The sequence below is a fragment of the Macaca mulatta genome, chromosome 1, assembly GCF_049350105.2.
Source record: "Macaca mulatta isolate MMU2019108-1 chromosome 1, T2T-MMU8v2.0, whole genome shotgun sequence".
NCBI classification, from domain to species: Eukaryota; Metazoa; Chordata; class Mammalia; order Primates; family Cercopithecidae; genus Macaca; species Macaca mulatta.
The window spans coordinates 178,158,035-178,172,594 of NC_133406.1; the positions used below are offsets into that span (position 1 = coordinate 178,158,035).

General features: G+C 36.9%; 1 protein-coding gene across 13 annotated transcripts in view; it reads left to right on the forward strand.

The window, feature by feature from the left end:
* The window catches only part of DOCK7 (dedicator of cytokinesis 7), a 227,342-nt gene that overhangs the window by 198,456 nt on the left and 14,326 nt on the right, over window positions 1-14,560 (forward strand). For 6 of the 13 annotated variants that reach the window (XR_013401316.1, XM_028832930.2, XM_077954836.1 and 3 more), the window contains 5 exons: window positions 5,565-5,699; window positions 7,244-7,333; window positions 7,453-7,689; window positions 8,044-8,187; window positions 9,320-9,426. Coding sequence is in view for 11 of the 13 variants with exons in the window: in XM_028832930.2 (XP_028688763.2) it covers window positions 5,565-5,699; window positions 7,244-7,333; window positions 7,453-7,689; window positions 8,044-8,187; window positions 9,320-9,426 (713 nt within the window). In the remaining 2 variants the exon portion in view is untranslated. Of the gene's footprint in view, window positions 1-5,564; window positions 5,700-7,243; window positions 7,339-7,452; window positions 7,690-8,043; window positions 8,188-9,319; window positions 9,427-14,560 lie in introns of all 13 variants that reach the window. The other 7 variants (XM_015141107.3, XM_015141116.3, XM_015141122.3 and 4 more) reach the window with 2 other exon arrangements.

Here is a 14,560-nt window from a genome sequence, read left to right on the forward strand (position 1 = left end):
TGTACCTGTGGTCTCAGCTACTTGGAAGACTGAGGTGGGAAGATTGTTTGAGCCAGGGAGGTGGACTTTGCAGTGAGCGGAGACCACGCTGCTATGCTCCATCCTGGGCAACAGAGCGAGACCCTGTCTCAAAAAAGAAATCAGAGCATTGTAGGTGTAAAACATCCATGAGCCTTTACCTCAGGAAGGTAAAGTTAGATATGAAGAAAGTTAAGGAAAACATAGTAAATGGGAAGAATCTTAATGTCTCTAAGAGGAGATACTTTCTGGTAGTTAGTGACTCCCTGATGACCCATATAGACCCATAACTGAGCACCTGATAATATATGCCATACCACTGATTTTTTTCTGCCCCTTATGCTACTTTTGAGAAGAAAAAAAAAAGATATGAAAGCCCAGCATGGTGGCTCACACCTGTAATCCCAACATTTGGGAGGCCAAGGCGGGAGGATTGCTTGAGGCCTGAAGTTTGAAACCAGTCCAGGCAACACTGCAGGATCTCATCTCTACCAAAATAAATAAATAAATAAATAAATAAGCTAGGCATGCCCCTGTGGTCCTAGCTACTTGGGAGACTGAAGCCGGAAGATCACTTAAGCCCAAGAGTTCGAGGTTACAGTGAGCTATGATCACACCACTGCACTCTAGCCTGGGTGACTAAGAGTAAGACTCTGTCTTTTAAAAAGAAAGAAAAATATTGACAGCAAATATTTACTATGTAGATGATATTAGATGTGGTTTCTTTTTTATGTACTGGGACATAAAATGGTCAGATAGGTCCTTCTGATAAGAAATGGAGTACAATATATCTTGGAAGAATGTGTTTTGTCAGTAAGCCACCAACCTGATTTTTATGCTGAAGTATAAAGGATATGCAAGCATGCAAAAATAATTGCAGTAGAGGATGGAACATAGAGGAAAACAGAACATAGGGAAGGAGGTAATCCTCAAAAGAATTTATTGAGGAAATTTGTAAGAATTCTTAAGAAAACACCAGAGAAGTGGACGATAGTTCAGGGGTTATACTAATGTCCTGGTGTTAATACCAGTATATATAGAATATGGGGAACATAAAGCTTAATTAAGAGCTTGAGGCTCATGCCTATAATCCCAGCACTTTGGGAGGCTGAGGTGGGCGAATCACCTAAGGTCGGGAGTTTGATACCAGCCTGACCAACATGGAGAAACGCCGTCTGTACTAAAAATACAAAATTAGCCGGGCATGGTGGTAATCCCAGCTACTTGGGAGGTTGAGGCAGGAGAATTGCTTGAACCCGGGAGGCAGAGGTTCGGGTGAGCTAACATTGCACCATTGCACTCCAGGCTGGGCAATAAGAGTGAGACTTCATCTCAAAAAAAAAAAAAAAAAAGAGTTTGGAGTCGAATGTCAAATATATTAGAGTATAACTTCCCGCTCCACCACTTACTAACAGTGTGACCTTGGGCAAGACACTTTTCCTCATCTATAAAATGAGGGTGAAAATAATGGAATCTATCACATAAAGTTGTGATAAGAATTGATATAATACATATAAAGTGGTTAACCAGTGTCTAGCACATAGTAAGCACTCAAAAAATGTTGGAAGTTATTTTTGTTGTTAATATGATTTTATCATCATTACTATTAGAAATCTTAACAATATTTAGTTAATAAAATCTAAGAGGTTTTGTATTTCCAGTTGAGATCTGCAACTAGAAGTGAACTGGTAAATGCTCTTTAAGAGGAATAAACCTAGTAGAAGGAAAGAGAGATCACCATTGTGTGAAATACTGGTATGCCTATATGGAAATCAGTTAACTTAAAGGAAGCATAGTGGAAAACAACTGGGAGAGGATAAAAGAAGTTAGAGAAATGATGTCACTGTGGAAATACACAACTAGTCCAACGGAATGTTTCTTGCTAAATAAAGACAACAAAAGTAAAACAGATTTATGATATATTTGTCTTATAAGAGGTTTGAACCATTTAGAAACATGGTAGATGGATTTCTTTGTCCCGGACATAGTTTTATCACCCAGAGGATTGTGGAAGCAGTAAGTAGTATTGCTAAGGAAGAATAAGCTGTATTGTGAGGAGTGATAGAAAGTTCAGAAAGGATTCATAACAGTAAAGAAAGGTAATGCTAGAAAAACAGGCTAATTTATAGGAAAGTTTTTTATTTTTATTTTTTTTAATTCAAAAGAAAAACAGGTATCATTCTGTGGTCCAAAGCTCTGAAGAGGAAACAAAGATGAAGTGATGTTTTTCCTGCAGGCGAAGCAATATGACTGTGCTTCCATGAAGCATACTTCCATAGTAGTTTGACACTAGAGGAGTCTAAGTTGAAAATAGTCAAATTCTCAGCCTTTCTTTCTCCCTAGCCTCATCCCCTGCTGCTCTCTCCCCCACTCCATTCTGCACACAAACATTTATTTTTAAATATCCAGTAACTCCCTGTAGTTACTTCTCTAACCTTATCTCATCCTATTCTACCTGCTTGCTTACTCTGCTCCAGCCACACTGCCTACCTTCCTGTTCCTCAAACACACTCGGTAGGCTTTAGCCTTCGACTCTTTGCACTGGCTCTTTCCTCTGCCTGGGATGCACATCCGTCAGGGATTCACATGAATGTCTCCCATCTCCTTCAGTCTTTGCTCAGATGAAACCTACCCTGACCACCTTCTTTGTCCCTTTTGTTCACAGATTTATCATAAATACCTAGAACAGTTTGCTGACACATAGTGGGCACTCAATAAGTATTTGAATGGATGAATGCTTTCCCTCATATTTGTATCTGCCTTCCCCCCACCCTCTATCACAGTGTTCCTTCCTTCCCTTTCCTGTCTACTTGGCCATTTATTTTGAGTAGAACCCTATGTGTTACCTCTGTTGTGACTTAGCTGCAACAAGATTAATCTTTCCTTATACTTCTTTTTAGTATAGCATATATCCCTTTGTTTTGTAATTGTTTGAATACATTTTTTACTCTCTTGGGAAGCAAATCTAACTTATTTTTACTTTCCTATTACTGAAGATGAACGGTGGCTAACATAGTAAACACCCATTAATTTTTTTTCTTGAACTGAATGTCATTGTGAGATAGTATAATAAAGAAGTAGGTTAGTTTTAAGCTACCTTAATAAAATTCAGTGTTCAGACTCAAGGAGACATTGAGCCCACCAACACACCTTCATTGGTCAGATCACATCAACAGTATTATGTTTATATCTGGGATATCACACTTTAAAGGATGGCATTGAAAAACTAATAAAATGCCAACAGAGTAGAAATTACTGTCATATGAAGATTGAAAACTGGAAAGTTTAGCTAAAAGGAACAAGTCCTAATTGTTATCTTCAAATATTTAAAGGGCCACAATATTGAAGAATTGGAATATTGTTTTAAACTGGAAACCTCTGAGAGGAGGACAGCCAGAATAGCAGCATATTAATATTTGTGGGTTTAAAAAGTAGGAATGGACCCAGCGTGGTGGGTCACACCTGTAATTTCAGCACTCTGGGAGGCTGAGGCAGGTAGATCACTTGAGCCCAGGAGTTCAAGACCAGCCTGGGCAGTGTGGCAAAACCCCATCTCTACAAAAAGTACAAAAAATTAGCTGGGTGTGGTGGTATGCTTCTGTAGTCCCAGCTACTCAGGAGACTGAGGTGGAAGGATCGCTTGAGCCCAGGAGACAGAAGCTGCAGTGAGCTGTGGTCGCACCACTGTATTCCAGTCTGGGTAATGGAGTTAGACCCTGTCTCAAAAAAACTAAAAAATAAAAATAAATAAAAAATAAAAAATAGGAATGTATATGTATATGACATGTTTTGAAAAATCAAATTTTTAAGTAATTTTCTTTTTTTTATTTTTCATGCAGTGCCTTTATTAAGTCAAAATGTACTATGACTTATGGTTTTAATCAGAATTTTAATTGAATCATTTAATCTATCTAGATGGATTAAGTTTCTGTAGAAATCAGTTAATTTTTATGTGTGTTAAATTTTGAAATAAAGTAACTAAAAAAAATGTTTTTAAATTAGAAACCTCAACTTTCTTTAGCTCCAAAGACATTTTTCTTTAAAATTTTACATGTTTTTGACCAAAAATGTAGGGATGTTTTTCATCCCTATACCTTTTTTTTGGTATTATAAAACTGGTAAATTAAGGATTAGAGCTTCCCAATTTGCTTAATTATGTGTGGCATTTCTAGCTTATTTTATATGCCCTTTTGCTTTTTCAGTATAGGGAAAATAAATATAAGGCAGATTAGGCTTAAAGAGAATTCAGAGGTATTTACTTACTTGTAATGTGCATATAGGCACCACCAGAGAATCCTAAAGTAATTTTGTATCTAAATGGTAAAAATTAGCTGAGAAAAGTGGCACACACCTGTAATCCCAGCTACTCAGGAGGCTGAGGTGACACTTTTTAAAAAAACATTGTAAAAATTGCATAGAAAGTGTCCAAATATTTATTTTTATTGAAAGAATTTGTCTTCTGATATGCTGTGTGAGAATTAAAGTGACCTTAATGTACTTTGTACCTGACATGAATGTGTAGTTAATGCATGCCAATGGGTGGTTTGGGTGCTTTAGAATAGCCAACTCATCTCAAAAATTTTTTACTTATTATCTTTCACTCATATATTTTTTCCCTTTCTGTTCCATTTTTAGTAACTCTTCTACATAAAAATTTTTTACTGGGCTGGGTGCAGTGGCTCACACCTATGATCTCAGCACTTTGGGAGGCTGAGGTGGGTGGATCACCTGAGGCCAGGAGTTTGAGACCAGCCTAGCCAAAATGGTGAAACCCTGTCTCCACTAAAAATACAAAAATTAGCCAGGCATGGTGGCTTACGCCTGTAATCCCAGCTACTCGGGAGACTGAGGCAGGAGAATCACTTGAACTTGGGAGATAGAGGTTACAGTGAGCCAAGATTGTGCCACTGCACTCCAGCCTGGACAAAAGAGTGAGACTCCATCTAAATAATAATAATAATAATAATAGTGTATTGGCACAGGGCTGCTAATTGTAGAATTTTTGCTTTAGTGCTTCTGGAGGGTCTTGACATTTACATTGTCTGCTCTATGCCAGGTGCTATCTTTGACTCCTAACTTACACAATCTCATTTAATATTTGTAAAGAGGTTATATAAAGGCTAATGCTAATTTAAAAATATGTAAGTGTTGTTTAATTAATTTGATCTAGTATGCTCTAGTATCAGCACAATTAAGACAGTTTATGTTAAATCAAGCATCTTTTCTTGCAATAAGAAAAATGAGTTAATTTATCTCAATTATATAGATTTTAAAAACGTAGACCAATGTGATGGAGGCACTTCATACAAACTCTGAAAATATTATATGCGATTTAGTCACTTGTTAGTAGCCCTATTTACATAGTTATTTGTTAGAAATAATGAAAAAAGAAAGACTTTATTTTGTTTAAACCTTCATTTAAAATATTCTAATTTTGAATTAAAACTTTTTGCAATGTTTTGGAAATTTTATGCTGTAACAATCTAAACATAATGTGAAAAACAGAAAGATTTCATATTAAAGTTTCTTCATTTTCCTAAACCTAGGATGGTAAGCGGATGTTTGGCACCTATTTTCGTGTTGGTTTTTATGGAACCAAGTTCGGGGATTTGGATGAACAAGAATTTGTTTACAAGGAGCCTGCAATAACCAAACTTGCAGAGATATCTCACAGATTGGAGGTGAATGCTGTGGTGGTTCATAAAATGTCATCTTTAGTTTGTATTCTCTCTGATGATTAGACTTTCAGATCCAGATCTAATCATTTAATAAGCCAGATCTTGCCAAATAAACTACTCTGTTAGAGAATAAGGATTTTTAATAGTTACAATAATACTCTTTCAAATCTTTTATGGCAGCTATAAAATAGTAATACTGTTTATTTTTTGAGACCATTTTCACACATATTTTGGAAACCCCTGTATCCTTCAGAATTACTGCGACTTATGGAGAAATATATAGTATAATCCCACATTTTGTTGAAAAAGAGTAGGTAATAATTCAACTAGAACCAGAACCCCAAGAAATTTCTGACCCAAGCATATTATCTCTTTGGCTTAACTGGTTCCTGGTGAGGTATCTTTAGAATGTAAAAGCCTGAAATCACACCTTAAAAACACTTCCTTTAACCTTTATAACTTCTTAATTTTCACCATAAATGATTGAGTTTCATATTTACTGGGCTAACCAGTTTTTTTCTGTTATAGTTGTTCTTTCCAACCTTTCTCTGTTTTTGTTACTCAAAGTATAGTAGATGGACCAGAAACATTGGGATCACCTGGGAGATTGTTTGAACTGCAGAACCTCAGACCCCACCCCAGCCCTTCTGAATCAAAGTCTGCATTTTAACAAGATCCCAGGAGATTTCTATTTACAAAGCAGTTGGAGAAGTAGTACTCTAGGCTTGTTTTTATTCTCACTGATGTTAATTTCTTGATGTTATATTCCTATTGGTGACTTCTCTGGCCAAACTGACATAAATTGGCTCAAACTGTTACTTTTTATTTTTCAAGAGGTTAGGTGTAAGTCTTGGGAAATATTAATTGAGACTGTATTTATCAAACTTACTCAATTATAAAAATCACCTTTGGGAGAGCAGTGGGGGTTTCTCCTTTGAAGATTCAAATTCGATTTTTCCTTTTGAATAGCTTCATCCTTTGCCCACGCTGCTACTCAGTGTCATGTGGAATAGTCACTATATTCTTGACCTAAGGTTGCCTTTTCAAAATGTAAACCTATATGAACTTCAACAGGTCAATGCTTTTATTTGAAAATTCTGGGATTAAAAAAATAGTTCCTAAAAATGGATGTTTATTCATTGACCCATGATCTGTAAAAAGCAAGCCACAACAAACTCAGTAAAACTAAGATTTTTATACATCAACAATAATGAGTTTCTTTTGTCTTTGCTTTCTGTTCCCTTTTGTTTCTCTTGAGGACTTCTTGTGGAATCCTGTGTTTTTATTGGAGAAAATTGTTGTTTTCTGATATTTTGTGTTATTTAAAGTTTGTGGATGGGAATAATGTCAAATAAATATGGACCGAGACCATGCTAATTTATAAGCTAGTATAATTTTTATAAGCCTAAATCATTATGTTTTAATTATTGATATGATTGTACAGAATGCACTCATTCTCCTAATTTTGCTCAGGAGTCATCCTCAGGCCTTCTCTATTTCCCAATCTCTTTAACTTCATATAAAATGTTTCTTTTTCTTTATTGTAGGGATTTTATGGAGAAAGATTTGGAGAGGATGTGGTTGAAGTAATCAAAGACTCTAATCCTGTAGACAAGTGTAAATTAGATCCTAACAAGGTATAGTTGATTCGACTATGATGACATGTAGGCATCTCTTTGAGATCCTCTGTGCAATTTTAAGAAGGACTAAATGATGACTTAACAGTGAAGAAATGAAGGACTTTTTTCTTTCCTAGGCGTATATTCAGATTACCTATGTGGAGCCATACTTTGACACATATGAGATGAAGGACAGAATCACCTATTTTGACAAAAATTATAATCTTCGCCGATTCATGTACTGTACACCCTTTACTTTAGATGGCCGTGCCCATGGGGAACTTCATGAACAATTCAAAAGGAAAACCATTCTGACTACATCTCATGCCTTTCCTTATATTAAAACAAGGGTCAATGTCACTCACAAAGAAGAGGTAAGTCCATAAATGAGCAAACAGCATTAGTGAAGCAAATATTTTCAAGCCATGTAACAACAACTTAGATGTACCAGAAGATATGTACTATCCCTTACACCATAACATATTAGAACTTTACCCATTTTTGAGTCCTTAATTTTTTACTTCTTTTCTAAGATCCTAATTCACCCCCAGCTTTTTCTTTAAAAGGTTGATTTTTTTTTTTTTTCATTTGGGGATCCAAGTTGGGAATTTTATTGTTACATAAAAGTTTACAATTGATTTTTTTTTCTAATTTCAGTTGATTATACATAAAGTTCATTAAATAGTATTCAGTCAGTACACCAATTTAACAGATGCTCTTTTACTCAGATCATCTTAACACCAATTGAAGTTGCTATTGAGGATATGCAGAAAAAGACACAGGAGTTGGCATTTGCAACACATCAAGATCCTGCAGACCCCAAAATGCTTCAGATGGTACTCCAGGGATCTGTAGGCACAACAGTGAATCAGGTTAGTGCTTTTTGCTAGCACTGTATGATTTAAGCTGTAAATATGATTTGGGATAATTTCAGATCACAAATAATTGTTAAGTCAAATGAAAAGCATCTACCTTCTCTACTGCCTATATTTTTCTATCTATGCATTCTTATATATTCTATTAAGAAGGAATCAATTCACTTAAAATAATATTTCCTTAAAAAGCTTGTACTAAAAGACTGTGATCTTTAAAACAAAGACTCATTTTCAGAGCTGTGCACATATATGTGAACCTCTACTATGTTAGGTTCTCCCTGATGTTACCTTCCCCAGATCTCCTTTACAATAAGTTGTGAGGATTAAATAAGTGATATGGAATCATTTTTTTTAATTTGAATAATATAGTGACACAATAAATTACTGTTCTTTTGTCATATGCAGATTAGAAGCCATCTCCAGTAGTCTTTGTGATTGGTTCATTAAAATTATCTTGTTGATGATTTTAGGCATGGCCCCAGTCTTAGGAATATTCCATGATAAGGGAAAATTCAGAAAGGCTTCAAGTAAGATTTCCTTTACCATGTCTTAACTACTTTTCAGATTAAAGGAACAAAGCCAAAAAATGCCCCACCAAAACTGAAATAAATACCTTAAGGCCTTTACCTCCTAGAAACATGCTTGATTTTAAGGTTTTATCTGCAAATGATGTAGCTTACAAAAGATATCTTCTTTAACACAATGTCCGGAGCACCTTTGGAATACTGAGGGAAGCTGTTTTAGCAAAATCAACTCTGATAATCAGCGGACTGGCAAATGTAGTAGCTTGACAACTTTTACATCCAGGATCCATTTTAAAATGTGAAAAATACAAAGCAAAATACATTAATGAACACAGTAGTCAGTCCTTGAGTTCCTGTTCTGTTTCTTTGAAGAATAAACTAATAAGAAGTTAATTGCAGTAGATAAGAATGTAGAATGAAATTAGAAAATACTGAAACAGTCTGTCTGTGGAGTTTTAATATAGGCGTAGGCACATATGTATTAAGCTTAAATGTAGCCATGTCAGTGCTAAGAAAAATCATTTGAGTAAATTCTGTCTCTGTGATTTTAGAGATAACAAAAAAAAACCAAAAAACACTTCTTGTTTTATTTTCTTATTTTGCAGGGGCCTTTGGAGGTTGCCCAGGTTTTTCTATCTGAAATACCTAGTGACCCAAAGCTCTTCAGACATCATAATAAACTGCGACTCTGCTTTAAAGATTTTACTAAAAGGTATTCAAGGCTTTCTGCATCAAGATCTTCAAATTGAGACTGTCCAATACCACAGTATGACATAAGGGCCTTAAGGAACTATTGAAAAGAAAAAATAGGCCAGGCACAGTGGCTTACACCTGTAATCTCAGCACTTTGGGAGGCTGAGGCAGAAGAATCATTTGAGGCCAGGAGTTTGAGACCAGCCTGGAAAACAAAGCAAGACCCCCTCTCTACGAAAAATATTTAAAAATTAGCCAAGTGTAGGTTGTGTACCTGTAGTGTCAACTACTCAGGAGGCTGAGGCAGGAGAGTCGCTTGAGCTAGGAGTTGGAGGCTGTAGTAAACTATGATTGTACCTGCACTCCAGCCTGGGTGACAGAGCAGGAGCCTGTGTCTGAAAGAGAGAGAGGAAAAAAAAGAAACAGAAAAGTGGTTGACAATAATAAGTAATCTGTGTAGAATTTACTATTCTTTAATAGCATATACTTATTCCCCTCTCCCACAACCCTACCATACTCCATAGTGCCGTATATTTAATTTTAAAAATTAGAAAAGCCAAGACTCAGGAAATTTTATTAACTTGAAACTACTATTAGACTATTTATCTTAAAAGCTACTATTTATTGTGAATCTTCAATATCTGAGTTTCTGCTTCCTTCCCCCGAGGGAACTTACAAGCAGTAAACTTGGGAGCAAAAAACTTGTGTTCAGATCCTGACCTTATCATTGATTGTGCTTTTCCAGGTCACTTAATTTCTATGATCCTGCATTTTCTAATCTATAAAGTAAGGATAATGATATCTACTTTATCTATAAGGAAGCTGTGCAGATTAGGTGAAATAATTTATGGGTGTGTCAGTCCCCAAGACTGTCCCCAATTTCAGTGATTTGCTCGGAGGACTCACAGGACTCAGCATATAGTTATACTACTGGTGCCTGTGATTTATTGCACTGAAAGAATACCAAGTAAAGTCAGCAAAGGGAAAAAGTGTGTGGAGTGAAATCTGGAGGAAACCAGGAGCAAGCTTCAAAGGGTCCTCTGCCAGTCAAGTCACATAGGACTTAATTCCTTCAGCAATGAGTTGTGACAGCAGATGTGAAATGTGGGAACCTCATTAGAGACTCAGTGCCAAAGGTTTTTATCAGGGTCTGGTCATGTAGGCACCCTCTCTCTGACATGTACCAAAATTCTAGACTCTCAGAAGGAAAGCAAGTAATTCAGCAGGTGAACTGTGATAGTAAAAGAAAGAAACCTGTTTCCTGCTTTTAGAATTGACTGATTTCTGGTGTTAATTTTATTATTTGGGAGGTTTAAGAAAACAACAACAAAATACACCCTACCATCTTTGTAAGCCAGATGATTATGGAACAGTACATACTTCTTTAGGTCATAGACATTTAGTAACAGACAATCAGGTGCTTTGTTTCTTGCTTTTGTTTTTGGAATATTTTACCATGACTACAATTCTTAAATGTCCTCCTTTTGTATACATTTACTATAATGAATTCCTGTAGTCAACAGGTCTCCTTAAGTGTTGCTGTCTGTAGAGGAGGTTTTCTCCTTTTATATTGCAAAAAACAAACAAGAGGTCGGGCATGAGTGGCTCACGCCTGTAATTCCAGCACTTTGGGAGGCCGAGGCGGGCGGTCAGGAGTTCAAGACCAGCCTGGCCCACATGGTGAAACCCCTCTCTACTAAAAAATACAAAAATTACCTAGGTGTGATGGTAGGCACCTATAATCCCATCTACTTGGGAGGCTGAGGCAGGGAGAATTGCTTGAACCCGGAAAGTGGAGGTTACAGAGAGCCGAGATCATGCCACTGCACTCCAGCCTGGGCAACAGAGCGAGACTCCGTCTAAAAAAAACAAACAAACAAAAAAAACGGAACAACAGCAACAAAAACTACATAATATAAACCTTACAAAGGAGTTATAGGCAATACTACATTTTTAATTTTTGGTGTTACCATTCAGTATGGTAACTAAATAGTATGCCTTTATGCATATGTATTTTATAATAGTCATACGTATAATCTTAAATTATTTTTCAATTAAAGTTTAAACTGTTATTCTAGTGGTTATATTCTTCAAATTAATAAACTGTAGTCATAATATACTTATAATCTTAAATTCTTATTTTTTAATTAGAGTTTAAATTATAATTCTAATGGTTACGTTATTTCCTAAAATTAATATACTAGAATTTAAGTTGAATTTGAATGTGGTATATTTTATACTACAATGTATCTTTTTCTTTTGTTAAATTAAAATTTCCAGCATGAGATGACTGAGGCACAGTACCTGAACATTTTTTGTTTTAGAGACAAGGTCTCACTTTGTCACCCAGACTCTGTAGTGCAGTGACACAATCACAGCTCACTGCAGCCTCGAACTCCTGGGCTCAAGGGATCCTCCTACCTCAGCCTTATGGTATGCACCACCATGCCTGGTTATGTTTGGTTGGATGGGGGGTTTTGGTAGAGATGAAGTGTTGCTATGTTGCCCTGGCTAGTCTCGAACTCTTGGCCTCAAGCGATCCTCCCACCTCAGCCTCCCCAAGTACTAGGATTACAGGGAAGAGCCACCATGCCCAGCCTACATGAACATTTTTATTGGCTCACAATATGTAGTACATTCTAAAAAGTGTCTAAGTACAGTTGACCTTGAACAGCACAGAGGTTGGGGTGCCAATCCCTTGTACAGCTGAAAACCCGTGTAAACTTTTGACCCCCCCCAAAACTTAACTAATAGCCTGCTATTGACTGGAAACCTTACTGATAATATAGTCATTAGGTACATAGTTTGTATGTTATATATATTACATACTGTCTTCTTACAATAAAGTAAGCTAGAGAAAAGAAAATGTTATTAAGAAAATCATAAAGAAGGCCAGGCACGGTGGCTCATGCCTGTAATCCCAGCACTCTGGGAGGCCAAGGTGGGTGGATCATGAGGTCAGGAGTTCGAGACCAGCCTGGCCAAGATGGTGAAACCCCGTCTCTAATAAAAAATACAAAAATTAGCTGGGCACAGTGGTGGGCATCTGTAATCCCAGCTACTCGGGAGACTGAGGCAGGAGAATCACTTGAACCCAGGAGACGGAGTCTGCAGTGAGCCAAGAACACACCACTGCATTGTAGCCTGGGTGACAGAGCAAGACTCCATCTCAAAAAAAAAAAAAAAACGAAAATCATAAAGAAGAGAAAATGTATTTTACTCTTCCTAAGTGGAAGTGGATCATCATAAAGGGCTTCATCCTCCTTGCCTTCATGTTGAGGAGTCTGTGGAGGAGGAGGAGGAGGAAGAAGTGGGGTTGATCTTGCTATCTAAAGAGTGGCAGAGGCAGAAGAGGTGGAGGAGGTATCGGGAGGCAGAAGAGGCAAGCACACTCAGTATAACTTTACAGACATAATTTTTTAAAAAATTTCCGTAGGTTTTTGGGGAACAGATGGTATTTGGTTACATGAGTAAGTTTTTTTTGTTTTGTTTTGTTTTGTTTTTTGTTTTGTTTTGTTTGAGACAGAGTCTCGCTGTGTTGCCCAAGCTGGAGTGCGGTGGTGCAATCTTGGCTCACTGCACCTTCTGCCTCCGGGTTCAAGCAATTCTTCTGCCTCAGCCTCCTGAGTAGTTGGGATTACAGGTGCCCACCACCATGCGCGGCTAATTTTTTTATTTTTAGTAGGGACAGAGTTTCATCATGTTGGTCAGGCTGGTCTTGAACTCCTGACCTTGTGATCCGCCTGCCTCGGCCTTCCAAAGTGGAGTAAGTTCTTTAGTAGTGATTTGTGAGATTTTGGTGTACCCATCACCCGAGCAGTATACACTAAACCCAGTTGATAGTCTTTTATCCCTCATCCCAGTCTTTTATCCCTCATCCCTTCCCACCCTTTCCCACCAAGTCCCCAAAGTCCACTGTATCATTGTTATGCCTTTGCATCCTCATAGCTTAGCTCCTACTTAATGAGTGAGAATATACAATGTTTGGTTTTCTCATTCCTGAGTTACTTCACTTAGAATAAATAATCTTTAATCCCATACAAGTTGCTGCAAATGCCATTTACTCATTCCTTTTTATGGCTGAGTAATATTCCATCATATGTATACACCATAGCTTCTTTATTCATTGATTGATGGGCATTTGGGCCAGTTCCACATTTTTGCTATTGCAAATTGTGCTGCTATAAACATGCATGTGCAAGTATTTTTTTCATGTAATGACTTCTTCTGAGTAGATACCCAGTAGTGGGATTGCTGGATCAAATAAATGGTAGTTCTACTTTTAGTTCTTTAAGGAATCTCCACACTGTTTTCCATAGAGGTTGTACTAGTTTACATTCCCACCAACAGTGCAGAAGTATTCCCTTTTCACTGCATCCACACCAGTATCTTTTTTTTTTTTTTTTTTTTTTTTTTTTTGGTTATGGCCATTCTTGTGGGAGTAAGGTGATATTGCATTGTGGTTTTGATTTGCATTTGCCTGATCGTTAGTGACATTGAGCATTTTTTCATATGTTGGCCATTTGTATATATTCTTTTGGGAATTGTCTGTTCATGTCCTTAGCCTACTTTTTGATGGAATTGTTTGGTTTTTTCTTGCTAATTTGTTTGTGAGTTCATTGTAGATTCTGGATATTAGTCCTTTGTCAGAGGTATAGATTGTGAAGATTTTCTCCCACTCTGTGGGTTGTCTTGTTTACTCTGCTGACTGTTCCTTTTGCCATACAAAAGCTCTTTAGTTTAATTAAGTCCTACCTATTTATCTTTGTTTTTATCGCATTTGCTTTTGAGTTCTTGGTCATGAAATCTTTGCCTAAACCAATGTCTAGAAGGGCTTTTTCTGAAGTTATCTTCTAGTATAGTTTCAGGTCTTAGATGTAAGTCCTTGATCCATCTTGAGTGGATTTGTATAAGTTGGGAGATGAGGATCCAGTTTCATTCTCCTACATATGGCTTGCCAATTATCCCAGCATCATTTGTTGAATAGGGTGTCCTTTCCCCACTTTACGTTTTTGATTGCTTTGTCAAAGATCAGTTGGCTGTATTTGGGTTTATTTCTGGCTTCTCTATTCTGTTCCATTGGTCTATGTGCCTATTTTTATACCAGTACCATGCTGTTTTGGTGACTATGGCCTTATAGTATAGTTTGAAAT